At 36.1% G+C, this 19,785-nt stretch overlaps 1 protein-coding gene across 2 annotated transcripts; it reads right to left on the bottom strand.

Moving 5' to 3' along the window:
- Positions 1–751: 751 nt before the first annotated feature.
- ARF4 (ADP ribosylation factor 4) lies at positions 752–19,547 on the bottom strand. Of its 2 annotated transcripts, XM_061396573.1 has the most exons (6): positions 19,459–19,547; positions 10,958–11,038; positions 9,888–9,997; positions 4,566–4,637; positions 3,027–3,152; positions 752–1,165 (listed from the first exon to the last, which is right to left on the bottom strand). In XM_061396573.1, the coding sequence occupies exons 1-6, from the start codon at positions 19,523–19,525 to the stop codon at positions 1,079–1,081; spliced, it is 543 nt and encodes a 180-aa protein (XP_061252557.1). In that variant the 5' UTR covers positions 19,526–19,547; the 3' UTR covers positions 752–1,078. The 2 variants fall into 2 exon arrangements, with proteins under 2 accessions (XP_061252557.1, XP_061252558.1); XM_061396574.1 differs by lacking the exons at positions 752–1,165; positions 3,027–3,152; positions 4,566–4,637 and adding an exon at positions 4,644–7,304.
- Between the last annotated feature and the right edge of the window lie 238 nt (positions 19,548–19,785).

Genomic DNA, 19,785 nt, shown 5'->3' with positions numbered 1-19,785 from the left:
AAGAACACTAAATTTTTGAAGCTGCTCCCCACTCTGTTATACACATGTTTAGCAACCCGTATTTTACTTCCAATTCAAACAATAAACTCAGTGGGATCTGTATGACTGTTCACAGTATGTAATAAATGCAAATCAACTCTGCTAAATAAGAAAAATCCATTTCAAACATCTTCAAGACTCAGGAAAAACAAACACCATTAAATGTTTTTATCATTTTATTAGGAATAATTCCAAATGGGTTATGAAGAAAACTTATTCATTGAGTTTGATGAGTTTTCCAAAAACTCTTAATGAAGATATGTTCACCAATAAACAATAAAACATCAGCAGAACTATCATATACTGGGCAAAGAGTCAGGCTGATACCAAAAGCAACATGCAACATAAAAAAGATACAATATAAAGGAAGACAATCTGCTGAGGATTAAAAATCATCTCCATATGCACTCTTTTTATCTAGCACAGAATTAATTATCAAATCTAAACCACACCAAGGTAAGCTTGGCTGATGGAAGCCAGGAGTCAATAACAATGGGGGTAAAAATAGAAGTTCCTCAGTGCAAGATCTGAATAGTGTTTTGGAGCATTTCCCTGGCTGGTACAAGCAGTATTAAAAAATCTTTTTGGCAAGGGGGGAAAATAAATACAAATGGAATGCTACATTTTTTTAAATCAGCAGACTGTCCCAGGAATGATAAAGGTATCATTAAAGTAGCAAGGGGTAACTTTAAAACATTATTCCTGTGGGCTCAAAAAAAAAAAAACATTCAAAATGGATTTATTTAAAAGGTGTCACATTAGCTAAGTCCAGGCATTTAGGCTTAAGGGAAGTAAAATTAAAAGAGGACACTTTTTTTTTCCCAAGTTAAGGAGAATCTCTTTAAAACCAAGCATATTGCTAAATGGCAACATTACACTTGGTAAACAATAATTGGCAACAAAATAAGTTTAAACGCAGTAATATTCTGCCCAAACCAGTCCCAGATACTGTTTAATAACCAAGATGCAAACTAATTTTGTTGTAACAAGCCTAGACCAATTCTATCAAACATGTCCTTGGTTAGATATCCAGCTTCATTTAACGTTTTGAAAGCTCATTTGACAGCCAGTCAAGTCCCTCATACAGACCGGTTCCTTGTGTAGCACAAGTGGCTTGAACATACCACTGTAAAGAAAGGACAACAAGAAAATGCTTGATTATATAATCAATGTTTAAAATTTCTTATTCAGAAAATTATTTTTCAGGGGAATTAGTAGGTACCATAAATAAATAGAAAAAAAGGGATAAAATATATAAAGTCATAGGAACTAAAGTTGTCAGTGAGGTAAAGTATTATTATATCTCACAAATGACTAATTTTATATCCAATAAAATATAAAAAGCATGTAACTGCTGAGGGTTAAAAATCATAAATCATCTGCATATGCACTCTTTACATCTAGCACAGAACTAATTAGCTATCATATCCAAACCCACCAAGGTAAGCTAGGCTGATGGAAGCTAGGAATCAATAATGGGCAGAGGAAAAGAAGTTCTGCTACTCATTCATTACATTTAACCAACTACTACATTATCTGAATGTTCACAGGAAGATTTGTATTAATAACTAATAATACCCAGTTGGTCCTTGTTTCTCATAAAACTAAGTTCAGAGTAGAGGAAGCAAAATTTTCAAAGAGTAGGGATTGCTGATATTTCAGAGGCAAGCTTTTCCAAGAATTTCACTGTCTTTAGTCTCATGCACCCCAAAAGTTCCACTCTTTAAAATGTCTACGAATGTTATCTTCAGTAACTATATCAAATGCCATGAAAATTTACAAATACCAAGAAGAAGACCTAGAAAGTAATTTAATTATCTTTATGGGATGATTTATTAATTTTCTTTATTGACCAGTTTTATTTTGCTTAAAATAAAGACCTTCTTTTAATGTTGCAAAGTCACTTCAAGTCTACCATATGCTGCCAATTATTACTTGAACACCAAAGACCCTAATAACCTAGAAGGCTGGGAAAAAGCATGAATTCATATCTCCTCAGCATGGAACAGAGAACGCAGTGGCACCCCACTCCAGTACTCTTGCCTGGAAAATCCCACGGACGGAGGAGCCTGGTAGGCTGCAGTCCATGGGGTTGCTGAGGGTCAGACACGACTGAGCGACTCCACTTTCACTTTTCACTTTCACGCATTGGAGAAGGCAATGGCAACCCACTCCAGTGTTCTTGCCTGGAGAATCTCAGGGACGGGGGAGCCTGGTGGGCTGCCGTCTATGGGGTCACACAGAGTCGGACACGACTGAAGCGACTTAGCAGCAGCAGCAGCGTGAAAAACTGGCATCGTTTAGTCTGTCCTATTTAAATTAGCCTGGGGCATGTTAAACCGTGAATACAGTTATTGTCATACCACAGTATTTGCCTTGTTGACAAGTTAATGAAAAACTATTGTAAAGCACAAACTACAAAAACAGTTTGTGATATTTTTATATATAAAATAGTATATTGTATTTTGCTGATACTTAAATAACTGATCTAAAATGATAAGCTATTGGAGAGAAAATAAATATTTGTTATAATTCAAAACTCAAAACTTGTTTAATATCATAGTTATAGTCCCTGCACAAGTTTAGTGCTACCATGAAAACAGTTCCAAATAGTATTTAAAATATAGCTCATAAATATAGGAGTTTTAAAAAGAAAACCTAACCACAAAATATGTACTGCAGAGTTATATAAAAGATAGGTTTAAAATAAAGCCTAAAAGAGCTCATTTTTATATAAGAGTCTCTTATAGGTTTTTTTTGGCTGCACTGCAAGGCATGAGGGATCTTAGTTTCCCCAACCAGGGTTTGAACCCATGCTCCCTGCAGTGAAGAGTGGCGTCTTAACCACTGGACTGCCAGGGGAGTCCCTGTAGCTTTTAAAAAGATGTGCTCACTACCCGTTTCAAAGAGGACAAGTAAGTTATAAATATTTAAACTAAATACTAGCTTAAAAAATTATCCTAATAATTGAAACTCCAAATACTTACTGTTCTGTTACGAAGGGACTGAAGACCTAATTTATCTGTCATTTCACTAATGGCCATAGCATTCGGCAAGTCCTGTTTGTTTGCAAAAAGCAGCAACACTGCATCTCGCAACTCATCTTCCTGAAGCTAAAAATGAAAACTAAGACTTTAACAACTATCAAATCAAAATTCAATTGTTGTACAAACTAGGTAAAACACTGTCTTCCTACATATATACATCATTTATTCAACATTACATACATTATCAAACATCGAACCAATAATCATACACCTACAAGTATAACAAAACTATTCTCTTAAGTAAATCATCCTATACTTTGTTAAGGTAAATAATTCATTCAGTCTTGACAGTTACCCACAGAGGACGAGGACTGGCAAGGACAAGAAACACACATAGGTATAAACATTTATGGGAGAACTTTATGGTATTTAATTGTAAACTTATTTACATGGTGAGTCTTTCTGGACTTTTATACTTTCTAGTCAGCTGGATCAAACAGTGGGAAAATAATATAGTGATTAGGGCATAGTAGTATCATGAAAAATATAAGAATAATACCAAAAGCTGAAGCTGGTAGGAATCAAATACTGATATGAGACAAAACTCGGAAACTTATGCTAAGTACAAAGTGAAAGAACCTTTTAAAACGTTAACAAAAGACCATATGCATATATACAGGGGAGTGTGGAGTGGAGGGAAGGTATGGGGGACGAATGCTAATCTTTATAGGATTTCTTTTGGAGGTGATGAAAATGTTCTAAAATTCAACTGTGGTAATGATTATACAATTTTATATACTAGAAACCATTGACTTCTATATATCAAATGAGTGAAGTTATGGTATGTGAATTATATCAATAAAACTTTACCAAAAAAAGATGGGGAAAAAAAAAAGAGTAGAAGGGGTAATATTTGACTGAGACATAAAAAGCACCAGTTACACATAAAACAGCACTAGGGTTTTATAAACTTCACTCAACATTCTTAGGAGCAATGAATGATAATATTTCAGTAAATATTTCACAGCTGTAAGTCTGAAACCATGGCAAAGTTCCTCAACAATCGCCCCCCCAGGATTTTTAACAATATGAATATACGAAAATATTAATCTAATATATGGCAAGGCCAAAATGCCACCATCAACCAAAATGCTATATCCTTTAGCTGGAATTTTTTATCATGGTTGATATTACAAAACATTTTGAAGTTATATATTATAGGTACAGTATAGAGAAAACTGAACCCAATGACCTTGGGAACAAGGATTCCAAGGTCACAAACACTTCAAAATGGGAGAGTCATCCACAGAGCATTCTACACACTGGGCTTTCCTCCCAATTTGCTGAAGCAGTCACTCATTCATGAGTATAAATTTTCATGTGCAGTCTTAAGAACCTGTGAATATAGTTCCTCAAGGTTCTTTCTAAGCTCACTAATGTAATCAGATTACAGTAAAAATGTACTGACCACTAATATCACCACTGTCACTCAGAAAATAACGTTATCTTATAAATGATAAATTTAAAAAATATTCTCACCATTTTCTGCAGCTCTTCTGCTCCTTCCTGAATTCTTTCACGATCATTGCTATCTACCACAAAAATAAGACCCTGAAGAAAAATTGTTTAAATAAATTATAAGTTAAATTTAAAACACAAAATAAACATGAAACCTAAATATACAGGCAGCAAGACTATATCAAGAGTTAAGTGCTAGGAAGAAAGTTTTCTTACTTAAAAAAAAAAAAGAAAACACAGAGCAATAAAAACTAAAAACAGATTTGAGCACTATTTGTGATTTTTAACTTATCAATGCTATTTCCAAAAAAAACAAACCCTTACTCTTTTTCCAACCACACTAAAGAATAAACTTTATCCCTTTCCCCTGCCCTTGCAAGTTTAAGTGCAGGTAAGTATTAGTAACAAAATGGCCACAAAGTGGGCACAGAAGTATAAAGGAAGGACAATCCAATTTAGATCAAAGGACAATCCTAAAGATTCAATTTACTAACTGAATTAGCTTACTCGAAGGCATGCACAAAATGAAACTAAAAAAAGAGGAAGGAGGGCACTTCAGTAGTTTTTATATGGTTCATATAAAAAGAAAGTCTTACTCTAGAATGCTGCCTGCCAGTTCCAGAATCAGGGCAAGAAAGTTTTAAGCGAACTATATCAAGAAAAATTCAAGAATGACTTGATCAAGTAATAAATTCTTAACAAAAAAGAAGACAGTAGCCATTCTTAAAAGATAGTCATATATTAGAAATTTATACTACAAAAGAATTAGAATTTTATACTAATTGGGAAGGAATTAGCTGAATTAAGATTCTTCCAAAAACTTTCAAATGGAAAAGTATACAATTTTAGGGTAGAGAGAGACAGGGCAGATTTGTTAAAATATATCCCTATTGTACCAAGTATTATTATTCTCCCCACAACCTGACCCAAGTATTTTTAATCTTCTGTCACTTTATCACAAACTGTCTTGTGCTATTATTTGTGTAAGTCATCACATTAAATTCACTGAGGGATTAATCCTCTCGGTATTATCATAAAGCTTGCTAAGCACCATGCCAATAAGTATTTCAGGCTACGGACATTAAATGACACATACCTTCTTTTGGTCTAGAAAACTTCAAGCCCATTTCCTTTATCTCTGCAGGAAATCATTTTAAACACTCTACCCTTTGAAAAAAATTTTGGTGCTTTGAGAGCCAGTATATCGTAGTGGATAGATTTTATTTTTTTGGGCTCCAAAATCTCTGTGGTGACTGCAGCCAAAAATTAAGATGCTTGCTCTTTGGAAGAAAAGCTATGACAAACCTAGACAGCATGTTAAAAACCAGCAACATCACTTTAGCTGACGAAGGTCCATATATGGTCAAAGCTATGGGTTTTTCCAGTAGTCATGTACAGATGTGAGAGGCGAACCACAAAGAGGCTGAGGACCGAAGAATTGATGCTTTTGAAGTGTGGTGTTGGAGAAGACTCTTGAGAGTCCCCTGGACTGAAGGAGATCTAACCAGTCAGTCCTAAAGGAAATCAACCCTGAATATTCACTGGAAGGACTGATGCTGAAGCTGAAGCTATAGCTCCAATTCTTTGGCCATCTGATGTGAGGAGCTGACTCAGTGGAAAAGGCCCTAATGCTGAGAAAGATTGAGGACAGGAGGAAAAGGGGGCAACAGAAAATGAGATGGTTGGATGGCATCATAGACTCAATGGACCTAAGTCTGAGAAAACTACAGGAGATAGTGAAGGACAGGGAAGCCTGGTGTTCTGCAGTCCATGGGGTCACAAAGACTTGGACATGGCTTAGCAACTCAAACAACAATGGCATAGTGGAAAAATAACAAATTCAAATCCAAGCACTGGTTATTAATTATATAAATTACCTAGTCTTTGAACATGCCTCCTATTCTATAAAATAAAATACTAACTTTTTAAGCCTATTAAAGATTAAACATAATCACAGAGGTATAAAAGAATCTAACATTTGTATTTGGCATATCACAGGCATTTAGTAACTGTCTCCTTTTCCTCCTATCCCGAAAGTTAGTCCTTTTTAGAACCTACTTCTCTAGAAGAGGTAATGCCTCTAAACGGATCTAATTTTATCTGGACTACTAACAATCTATTTTTATTGTTTAAAATGCAAATAACACTGTCAGTCCCAACATAACCTTGAGAGGGAAGGTTATTTTAGAAATAAGTTTAAGTTATTCACTTCCTGAGACAGCACAGAATCAACAGGCTAGAAAAGTTAGGATTCTAAAAATGGCTAGTCTAAGAAAAGACTACTTAAAAAGCCAAATATTTACTTATTTGTTTAGAATAGGAAAATAATTTCAATTATACAAAGAGGAATTTACTGCAATAAACAACGTGTCATGGATTGTTAATATAAGTTAGAGAAAGTATAGTTAAATGGAATAATTAGCTTCTAAAAGAACTTATCATGAATGTTGCAAAAGATAGCTTTAAAAGGATAGTGGTGATTACATCAGGTAATCATAAAGCTTTCTCCAGCAGCCTGGAGGTCCCTGGGAAGAAGTACTTGAACTTTCAATTCTAGGGTGGTCCAGAGAGGCCAGGAATGAGTCTAATTACAAGTTAAAAGAAAATTAAATAGCAGTCTAAACAAGTCAAGGAATACGACCAGGATTACCTTTGGTCGAGAGTTAAAGGCTTAAAAACATGGAAACAATCTCTACGTCCATCAACAGATGAAAGGATTAAAGAAGATGTAGCACATATATACAACAGAATATTCCTCAGCTGTAAAAAAGAATAAAATAATGCCATTTGCAGCAACATGGAGGACCTACAGGTCATATTAAGTGAAGGAAGTCAAGAAAAAGAAAGACAAATACCATACGACACCACTTACATGTGGAATCTAAAATAGAACATAAACAAACGTTATCTACAAAACAGAAACAGGCTCACAGACATAGAGAACAGACTTGTGGTTGATAGATGGGGGTGACTGGGAGCCTGGAATTAACAGATGCAAACCAGTATATATAGAATGGATAAACAAGGTCTTATTGTATAGCACAGGTAACTATATTCAATGCCTCGTGGCAAACCATAATGGAAAAGAACATGTAAAAGAATATATGTCTATATAACTAAGTCACTTTGCTGTACAGCAGAAATTAAAACACTATAAATCAATTATACTTCAATAAAATTATAAAAATTAAGTTAGAAAGAGTTAAAGGTTTAGGATTACCAGTTTTATATCATACCAAATTTATTTCAAAAGTGTGTTCTCTAAAAAATGCCTATGACTTACTTTAAAACAATCCAGAAGGCAGAATATATAATAAAGGAATATCAATTAAACAATACTGTCCATATCCTAATAACTGAAGTTGAGTAATACATATGTGGGAGTATTATGCTATTCTTTACATTTGTATATATTTGAAAACTTCCACAACAAAGTTTTAAAATATAACTCACGTTAAAACATTTTCTAACCACAGCTATGTTAATGAATAGGCCTCCCTGTGGCTCAGATGGTAAAGAATCAGCATGCAATGTGGGAGAACCAGGTTTGATCCCTGGATCACAAAGATTCCCCTTGGAGAAGGGACTGGCAACCCACTCCAGTATTCTTATTTGGAGAAGCTCATGGACAGAGGAGCCTGGTAGGTTACAGTGCCTGGTGTCAGAAAGAGTCAGACACAACTGGGCAACTGATACTTTCACTTTCATGTTAATGAACAGAAATACTTTTATTTTTTAATAAAAGTATGTCATTTACTTAACATGACGTGCTACTTAAACCTGATTGTTTCAGCCATTCACCTGGAGTATTCACTGCTACCTGGTGGCAATAAACCTCACTTGTATACAATGTTATAAGAAGTGGAATCAAATATGACATTTGCACATGGTAAACATAGGAAGTGCTTGTAACATCACACATTACTGTTTTTTACAAACCTTTATCAACTCCAGTAGTAAACAAAAACTAGTAAGAAACCCCTCATGTGGTAGAAATCACCAGAGTTGGGACCTACTTAACTGAAAATGTAAAACAAGAACCAGCTCTCCAGTCTTAATTGTCATTCCAAGCTTCAGTTTCCTCATATATAAGAGTTAAGACTACCACAGTGGTTCTTAAGAGGGAGCAATTTTGTCTCCAGGAAATATTTTGCAATACGTGGAGACATTTTTGGTTGTTGCAACTGGACTGGGCAGGGGAGACTATGACTGGGTAGATTACAACTAGTGGATAAAGGCCAATAATGCTGCCAACCACTCTACAATGAATGCAAAGGAGAGCCCTCTCTATACTCATTAACAAAGAATTAACCATCCTGAAATGTCAAAAATGCTACTGCTGAAAAACCCAGGATTGGAGCCTAAGGTCCCAAACCAGCAGCATTAGCACCATCATGTGAGAATATGCTAGGAATGAAGAATCTCAAGCCTTACTCAGCCAGGTCCCACTGAACTGACCTATATTTTAACAAATACCCAGGTGATTCATAGGCAGGTTAAAGTTTGAGAAACACTACTGATGTCTAGTTTATGTTGCCAGAGATTCTGAATCAAGTGGTCAGGTATTATGCTTAGGTTTTTGAGGCTTTTAATATTCTCCAGGTGACTTTAATATGCAATCAAATTGCAGAATTCCTGCTCCATAGGATCACTAAAGTCTCTTCCATGTTAGTATCATACATACTACATGATAATACAAAAATACTTCACAAATCAACAGAGAAGTTAGAGCTTCTATATTTTTTCCTCATGTATCTTAATAAACTCTTCACTGAGTTAAATGAAAGTGAAAGTGAAGTTGCTCAGTCGTGTCCGACTCTTTGCGACCCCATGGACTACAGCCCACCAGGCCCTCCGTCCATGGGATTTTCCAGGCAAGAGTACTGGAGTGTGGTGCCATTGCCTTGTCCGTTAACAGCGACTGGGCATATTATATTTACTTGGAGCTCGTGTACTTGGTGAAGCCTTAGTGCCCTCACTGCAGTACATTCATTAAAAACTACAAAGACAGAAAGCTATACTTTTAGAAGAAAGATCTTACTTCTAAGATTCTACACTAAGAATGAAACCAACAGAACTACTGATAAGACATCTAATTCAATCTTGAGAGCCATCCCAATTCACCTTCCAAAATATTACTATGATAATTATTTAACTTTTCTACCCTAGGTAATTTAGTCTACAAAGGCACGAAGGAGAGAGTCCACTGAAGAACACGGAAGCACTGATAAGAATGCCAACTCACAGAGTGAACACGAATATCCAAATAAACAGTATTTATTAAACTTTATAACATGAAACATATAAAGAGAAGTTATAAAATGTATAGCATTCCTTACTTACCTGGGTATTTTGAAAGTAATGCCTCCAGAGAGGCCTAATTTTATCTTGACCACCAACATCCCATACTGTGAAACAAATGTTCTTATATTCTACTGTTTCCACATTAAAACCTACATAAAAGAAAAAAAGAGAAGACCATTGTGCACAGTGTCATTCAGAAAACAACCCTTTTGATTGTGGAATTCCCTCAGAATTGGTTTTTGGTTTTTTTTAAGTCCTAATACAGCATATTAAAAAGCAAAGACATTACTTTGCCAACAAAGGTCCGTCTAGTCAAGACTATGGTTTTTCCAGTGGTCATGTATGGATGTGAGAGTTGGACTGTGAAGAAAGCTGAGCACCGAAGAATTGATGCTTTTGAACTGTGGTGTTGGAGAAGACTCTTGAGAGTCCCTTGGACTGCAAGGAGATCCAGCCAGTCCATTCTGAAGGAGATCAGCCCTGGGATTTCTTTGGAAGGAATGATGCTAAAGCTGAAACTCCAGTACTGGCCACCTCATGCGAAGAGTTGACTCATTGGAAAAGACTCTGATGATGGGAGGGATTGGGGGCAGGAGGAGAAGGGGATGACAGAGGATGAGATGGCTGGATGGCATCACCAACTCGATGGACCTGAGTCTCAGTGAACTCCGGGAGTTAGTGATGGACAGGGAGGCCTGGCATGCTGCGATTCATTGGGTCGCAAAGAGTCGGACATGACTGAGCAACTGAACTGACTGAATACATAATCAACAAAGGTAAAAACCCAAGACAGATACAATGATGCATATATGTTATTAATGGTACATTTGTCCAAACCCACACAATGTACCAAACCTTAAGTATATGGACTTCAGATGATTACGATGTGTTAATGTATGTTTATTAATTGATAAAATAAGTGATATTGATGATGGAGAGGGCAATGCATGTGCAGAGGAAGAGGACATTCGGGAAATCTCTGTAGTTTCCTTTCAATTTTTTTGTGAACCAAAAACTACTCTTAAAAAAAGTCAAAATTACACTGTATTCTATTTCACTTTATAATACATTACTGTGATATAAATAAAAGTCACTGTAAACCTTCTTACCAATGGTAGGAATGGTGGTGACTATCTCCCCTAACTTCAGTTTATACAGAATGGTCGTCTTGCCAGCAGCGTCCAATCCAACTAGAAAAAGACATTACAGATTTTAAATCTGGACCAAAAGGACACACCAAGATACAATTTTACAACAAATTTTTAGTTTGAAAGCAAAAGTTGACTCGTCAAGGCACTAATGAATTAGAAATGAAATCACCTCATTTCTAGCTCACGAAGACTACACTTCCTAAAAAAGCCATTTCCATTTTCCTTTCTAGACCTAGAGAGATAGCATGGGGTCACTTAAGGAAAAGAGGTCAGAGAAATTAGCTATAAAATAAAGGGACCTGATCAAGTAATCTAAGATCTCTTTCAAGTCCTCATTAATTCTATGAAATACTACCATTTTAAAAAACACAAATTAGAAATGGGATCAGAGAACACATAAGAACAAATTAAGAGCAATCTTTAAGACTGACAAAGTCAATTCCCTTTAATATAACAAGAAAATTTTAAGTAAAGGTCTTAATGTTAGAGGAAAAACTGTATATAACTATGCCCTTCTTAAATTATAAAGATGAGGCCAACTTTACCCGTATCTTAATCCATTTCAACATCAAATATGCAGAAGTGATACAAAAGACTGGTTAATTTGGGTTGTTAAAACTGCCCTGTCATGCTCATCTCCAATGTAAGTAATGCCTAAATTCTTAAAATTCCTTTGAGGCAGGTGGATATAGGTAGGGAGGAATGTACTTGCTTCTGAGAAAAGCATGAATCTTTGAAAATCTGCACATACTACATTATTTGCTAAAGCCTTCAAAAATGGAAGGTCAATACCTAATAACCTCATTGAATGGATTCTTCATCTAAGCAATCACATTTGGTCACCTACATGAACACTATCACAGATTTTAAAATCAATTCAACTAAGTATTGACTTAAGCAAGGATATTTTACTTCAGAGCATGACTTAACAAAGGAAACCCATGCTGTTAAAAAAAAAAAAAAAACTGAAATCACCTAATGTATCTAATTTACATTCCTGTGTAAGTAGTTTAACTTTTATCAGTTAGTCCAAAATGAAATCAAAGACTACAGTAGGCTATTCAAATTCCTTCTACCTATATAACAATCCTATCTGTTCTGTATCCTACAATGGGGAGAGCTTTAAGATCTCCTTGGAATTGCAAGGCAATTATACTCCCCCAAAATTAATATAATATTTTATTATTTTATTAATAAAACATAATAAAATTTTAAAAAGAAAAAAGGGCTACAGGAAAGTATGAGAAAGTATGTCATTAAAGAGATATGAAAACTATTAAAAACAATCAAACAGAAACTCTGGAGTTAAAAAGTACAATATCGAAATGGAAAAACACCACTAAGAGTTCAACAGCATATCTGAGCTGGAAAAAAAAGTAATCAATGAGCTTTGAGATAGGTCAACTGAGACTATTCACACTGAGGAAAAGGAAAAAAAAATAATGAAGTAAACGGAGTATCAGAGACCAGAGGGACACCATCAGGGATACCAAAATATGCATAATGAGAGCCCCAGAAAAGGAAAGAGAAAGAATATCTGAAGAAACAGTGACTGAAAACTTCCCAAAGTTAATGAAAAACACTAATATCTACACACCCCAAAAGCCAAAAAACTCGAAGTAGGATGAACTACAAAAAAAATTAACACTTAGATTGTAAACAAAGTGCTGCAAGCTAGAGAAAGAAAGAATCTTGAAAGCAGCAAGAGAGAAAATGATTCATCATGTACAGAAGACTCTCAATAAGATTAAATGCTGATTTCTCATCAGAAACTATGGAAGCCAGAAGGCAGCAGGATGTTATATTCAAAGTAATGGAAGAAAGAACATCCATCAAGAATCCTACGTCCAGCAAAACTATCCTTCAAAAATGAGAAAGTAAGACGTTTCCAAATAAAAACTAAGATAATTTGTTACTAGTAAAACTATCCTACAAAAAAATACTAAACGGAGTTTCAAACTTACGTGAAAGGACTCTAGATAATAATGTGAATCCATATGGAGAAATAAAGAGCACTGGTAGAAGATAAAAAAAAGAAAGGGTTTGAACTGGAGTCTCCCACATTGCAGATAGATTCTTTACCATCTGAGCCACCAGGGAAGCCAGGTAAAAGACAACTACATATTAAATAAAAGGCAGTTTAAAAAACAATCTCCATGGAGATGCAGGCATTTTATGCTGTCTTACTCCTGTATCCTCTAATCACTGTTCCCCACTTCTTCATACTGAAACTGTTTATTCTATGCAAAATATTATTGACACTTAAAGTTCAGAGCCACACTCTAAGCCCTCACTTATGGACATAAGAAAAACAAACCATTAACAGGAACTGCTTTATTCTCACCTAGGGATGGATCGAACCCGTGTTACTCCGCAGAGCAAGGGCAGAGTCTTAACCACTGGACTACCAGGGAAGCCCCTGTTTTATTTTTTAACTATGGAACAGTAGCAAACATATCAGAAAACATAACTTTAAAAAGATACACAAGGAAACACAAGCAGCTACGTTAGTTTAGCATTCTCAATAAAAATACAGAGGACGAAGGGATGAACAACAGTATCTTTTCATTGGTGGAAAAAGCTTTAAGTATCTTGAGTCTAAATCCTCTTCAGGCAGTTTTTATCAAATTTTAAAATAAAGCAAAATTCACCTTTAGCTAAGTCCAAATACCATTAGCCCAAGTCAGAAGAACTGAAACAAATGCTGATTAGAAAAAACACTTGTAGGGAGACTCCCTGATGGTCCAGTGGTTAAGAATCCGCCTCCCAACCCAGGGGACAGGGGTTTGATCCCTGGTCCAGGAACTAAGATCCAACATGCCAGAGGGCAACTAAAACCGTGCACCACAACTACTGAGCCCATATTCTGCAACAAGAAGCCACTGCAATGTGCACCACAACTAGAGAGTAGCCCCCACTCACAACTAGAGAAAGCCCACGGGCAGCAGTGAACACCCAGCACAGCCAAAAATTAATTAACAAAAAAAAAATTTTTTTTTAATTTGTGTTTAGTTTGGAGAACTCATGTATACACCTGTCCTCACTGGAGGTCCAACTGGACCTCAAGTCTTAGTTTAAAAACAATGTTAGTCCAAAAATATTGACAAGGAATGAAAGAAATCCAGAACAAATAATGATTACATAACTACTTTAGGTTATACAAAACATTCAGGTAATTAAACTTTTCTTTAAATGACAATTTATACCTGTTTGTATGCATAATTAATATCTTTCTACTCTATACAGAGTATAGAGCCTTTTTACACAATAAACATGTATTGATTTCATTAAAAAGAAAATATTTCCCAAGTAATGTCTTTCCTTTACTAAAAACTGTTGGGACTAGTGAAAACTCATCAGGATGACTGCTTAAGAGACAATATTTTATATGTTTATTTTAATTGAAAAAAGAGGAAAGCATTTACAAAAATAGTGCATCCATAAAGTTTTTTTAAGCATCTGTAAGCTATTTTTAAAATTTTAAGACAAGAGTTAAGTGACTCACAGCCATATACAAGACTCTAAAATCACAAAGATTATCTTTTTTGAGTTGCATCTAAAATAAGTGTGTATAAATGCAAGCCATAAGTTTTGAGGTATTTTTATCATGAAGTTTAAGATGCATTAATGTATATCATCACTCATTATATAGTTCTATATTCAAAAAAATGTTAGTATAACAATTCTGTGCCACTTTAGTGATTTCTTAAGTATGTATTTTCTTAATGTTGCAATATTTGGCAATGAGATTTCTCCACGAAATGAAGCTATAACCAATCCTCAACTAGCCAAGATAAGACTCTAATCTGTACAGGCCAGTAATGTCCTCCCCCTCCCTCTCACCCTCATAAACAAGTCACTGTTTTGAAAGATATACTGGAATTACTTGTTCTCCTTGACTGGACCTACACTTCGACGGAACAGTCAAAAGCAGCAAAACTGTCCCCCAAATCTTTTGGCAATCATTAGAAATACTTTAAGTCAAAGAAAATAGATTGCAATTACCTCAACTTGGGAAAAAACCAAATGCAAAAAAGAAAAAAGACTGAAAAGAAACAAGTATATTTTCAGTAAGTCAGGTTTCAGTTAGGATATTTTTCTTCATGTTTTGTTTTTCTTTCAGATTTTCTACAAGGAAGCTTAAAATAAACTTCATAATAATTTTTAAATAATTAAAAATCAAGTCCTTATTGTGTTCCAAACACAATACCAGGTGACTGCATACATTTTGTAATTTAACCCTCACAATAACTCTCCATTTTTGAAATTCAGAAATGTTCTCAGAGTCACAGGAGTAGTAAAACAGATTTTAAAACACAAGATCTTTTCGAGAAACTAGATCCATACATAGCTGCAGGAATGTGAAAAGGTATAGCTGCTTTTGAAAAAGTTTGTCAGTTCCTCAATATGTAAACATAATTAAGAATAACCCAACAGTCCCATTCCTAGCTAATTTACCCACAAGAATTAAAAATATATGCCTCCACAAAAACTGCATGAATGTTCATAGTAGCATAATTTGTAAGAACCAAAATGTGAAAACTACATTTCCATCAACTGATGAATGATAAACAAACTGTGGAATATATCCATACAATGGAATTACTATTGGGCCATAAAAAGGAAATGGAGTACTGATACAAGCTATAATGTGTCAGTATAATGAACCTTGGAAACATGTTCAGTGAAAGAAGGCAGACACTGAAGTCCACATATATCCTGAACAAACAAGACCACAGCAACAGAAAGCAGAAAAATGGTTTGTTGCAAGATGGAGCGATGAGGAGCAGGAGTGACTGCTAAAGTGGTGGCGTTTCTTTCTGGGCTGATGAAATGATTTAGAATTAACACAGTGGTAGGAGTTCCCTGGTGGCCTAACGGTTAGTTTTTGGGGCTTTCACTGCAATGGTCCAGGTTAGATCCCCTCTCAGAGAAATAAGATCCCACAGCCACCAAAAAAAACAAACAAAAAAAAGGTGGTGTTAATGGTTATACAACTTTGTGAATATACTAAAAATCACTGAATTATACACTTTAAATCAATGAGTATTATGTGAACTACATCTCAATTTTTTTTTAATTAAAAACAATCTTAGGTCTGATGCCAGAGTACTCATATATCAACATTCTTCCCTCAGGTTTGCTTGGTGGACCCAGAGTACATTAATATTTTATCTAATTCCTCAGAGGTTCAGTTATCAAAACTGACACTGATGCGAACAGGTGTACAGGAAAATTATAATGAGCTTGGGTTTTGCTTCTACCCAACAGCTCAGGGATGTCAGCACTTTGATTACTGTGCTATTAATTAGTAGCAAATTATCAGTCTCTGATAGAAATACCTCATAATAATACATGAGGGTGCACCTAAGGGTGGCTTCATCAACATCTAATGGCATAAAGCTAAGGATTTTTGCCTCTTCTATCATTTCCCTCCATCATATAACTAATCAGAAGACCTCCCCCCTTTTTTAAAGGCTGGCAATTATGTTTTCAGTTAATGACCTAAGGAAAAAGTCATAATAAACTAAGTCAAAAAGAACACAAGGCTATATACCACAACTACAATTCTAGAGAAACAAAAACTTTTTCTTAAAGGCTAAAAGTAAATATAACAAATAGAGTGGAATGGTGGAATTATAAGATACCAATATTCTTTTTCACATCTTCTAAATTTAACAAAAAGGACCTTATTTTTAGAATCAAGACCAAAATTTTTAAGTTACATAGTAAATATATGGTCCAAAAAAGCCAATCACATGTAAAATAACACAAATCTACACTGGATTAGCAATTTTTTGAAAGCCAACACTTTTTCAGCTTTTCAACAGGCAATAACTTGCAAGTTTAAAGAGAGAAGAATTAATAACTCCTCTACATAACATATTGTTTTCAAATATAAACAACATTTAGGGAGTCATTTACCAAAATTACATCTCATCACAAATTAAAATATGGAGATCATACTGAACACAGGATAATAAAGGAACTACATGAAAAATCTAAGGTGGTAACTGACTTTGAATTTAAGCTCAATCACATGTGATTTTTCCCTTTGGAGACAAATTAAATAATTTCTATCAATCTATAGTTTGATGTTACATTCAATACACTGTGTTATTTAAAATTTTTTAATTAGTTAACATAAAGTGCAACTTCAAACATCTTTTAAAATTACTTTAGCTTTCAGGAAAGCATGTGTACGAATAAAATGTAAAACTCCACAGTAATTTGGCAAACCAGATTCATTAGCTACCTGCTATCTTTCAATAATACTTTAAAATGGTAAAATCTGAAAAAGTCACTGACTCTTCAAGAAAGCATGAATTTTATCTAAGCCATATAAAGGAAAAGGAAGAACATATGCCTGTCAGAGAACATTAATAATGGAAAAATAATCTTTAATTGGTAATTCTAAACTTGGATGGGGCAGACACATTAAGATTATTTATGCTATCACTCATAAAGCTAGATATAAAAATCTATGAGTGATCAAACTTCCAAATCACCTATTTCACTATCCATACACATACTCCCCATATGGTTAATGCTTCGTTTGATGAGTTATCGTAAAAGTTGACCTTGTGATTTCACTATATTTAATCAAGGAAACCTAATTATCATGAATTAAAGTGCAAAACAAGAATAGCAAACCTAGTAGAAAATTTAACATCAAATGATTTAAATAATTTCAAATCATGACTTCTATTCCCTGCACAAAGACACGGTTATTTTTCTTCTTCCACTTTCTTTCATTTCTGGGGAGTAAGGGAGAGAAATGCTCCCCTAATACATATCAATATTTGAAAGTGCTTAGACCATACATAATTCTACCTTTCTTTTCTGAAACTTTCAGTCATTACAAAAGACCAAAGAAAAGAAAAACAAAAAGTTAGAAGAAATCTTATCAAATATAACACACTACACTTTCCAAGAACAGAAACACATACTAGGTAATCTCTTTAAAGAACACGCTGGAAATTCATTTATGACAGTCCAAAGGTCTCCCATTGACTTCAAATACTTCGGACTGTCGATTTTCAGGTACTTTTAAAGCTCAAACATTATGCTTACTTACCCTCCTAAAAATAATTTTTTCATAACTGAAATCTGATAAACTTTGAAAGAGAAAACACTTTCACTTATCTCTGAGAATAAATTATCAACAACTGTTTCAGGGATTGTGAGTAAGCTGGAATTAGAGTTAAGTGAAAAAAGAACCAAATGTGCATACCCTTAACCGTGGTGTATCTTGAACCTTGCTTCCGGGAACTTTCAAATAAAACCTCCCCTTAACTCCACTTCTCTAGAAAACAAGCTAATGAACCAACAAAACTCAATGTTTAAATTAAGCGAGGCTCCTCATAGCATTATTTAGGTTCACAGACGTAAGTTGTGATGTAAAAACTACTCACAGTACCATCGGGGAGACGCTGCTTACATCACTCAAGTGACAAGCCCCTGCTCCCTCAGCAGAGCAAAACACCGACCCTAAAGAGCAATTTCTTAAAAGCCCACCTTCCATAAGATTTTTTTAAAACACTCGTGTAATTACTACTTAACAAGGTCTCCCTAAAATTATGCGTCATGATGTTCACTTACTGAAAACTTGTCACCAGCTTAAAAAAAAAGTTTCTAAGCCTTCTCCCCCACCCCATTAAACTTTAGCCAGATGAATAAAAATTACGTACTTTGAAAACTCTCTGGTAAACCAAATATATTTAGCCCTTGAGACTGGCCAAAAGAAACATTCATGATAATCTCAAGTTTTCAAGGACATTAATAAGGAAAAGAATATGTATACATATATATGAGGCAGAATCCAGAGCGAAGCAAAGTTTAGCGAAGAGACAGCGCGCTGAGGATTCCGGACTCCACGGAAAGCTAGGTGCTCCCGGGCCACCGCACTGGGCCTGGCCACTTCCTGCCCGGGCCGGCTCAGGGCAGTCGGCGACTGCTCGCTTACACAGCGTTGGGAGTGTGCAGAGTGTGTACACGGGGCGGAAAGGGGGAGGAGGAAGGCTGGAGTCGCCGGGCCTCCCCCTCCTTCCCGACCGCTGCCCACACCCGGGAAGAAGGGAGCCAGATCGCTCTCTCAGAATGGGCCTCGCCAGCCTCTTCCGGGCTCGGAAGATCCGAGAGTTCGCTACCCTCACATCTCCGCCCAATTGTGTCGGGCTTTCAATAAAACAAGCAGAAAAACGCCAAACTCAGAAAGAGGAAACCTTGCCCGCGGCCCACTTCCATCCTCTTCAACACATTTGCGGCGACAGCCCACCCTTCACCCCACCCTTCACCCCATTGTTCCCCTTTAGGAATTCCTCCCGACCCCCAGCTCACTGCCCCTCCCCCACCACAGAGGACCGGGAAAAAAAAAAAACAGGCCCCGAGGCCACCCCGAGCTTAGAGACCCGTCCGCCCCACCCGGGCCTTTTCTCCTTCCTCAGGCCCTTACTCACCCATCAAAATGCGCATCTGCTTCTTGCCGAAGAGGCGGGAGAAGAGGGAGGAGATGGTGAGGCCCATGGCGGTAGTGGCACTTGCAATGGGCAGGAGCAAAAGGGGTTTGGGGCGTCCCCGGGCCTTCTCCTTTTACGCTCCCAGAAAACTCAGCGAGGAAAGAGCTGCTGAGGAAGAAAGACGGCTGCGAGGACGGTTCGCTAGCCGGCGTGTCCGAAAAAGCTCCCGGACAGCGGGATGAGGACCTGCTCCAGGACTGGCGGGGCAGCTCCGGCTCCGGCGTTAAATCTTCGGCTGTGCCACGTCACGAGGCAGCCGCGGCAACT

Source organism: Bos javanicus, chromosome 22 (assembly GCF_032452875.1).
Source record: "Bos javanicus breed banteng chromosome 22, ARS-OSU_banteng_1.0, whole genome shotgun sequence".
Classification (NCBI taxonomy): domain Eukaryota; kingdom Metazoa; phylum Chordata; class Mammalia; order Artiodactyla; family Bovidae; genus Bos; species Bos javanicus.
The sequence above is the reverse complement of the archived record's forward strand: the minus strand, read 5'-3'. Positions and strand labels throughout refer to the sequence as shown.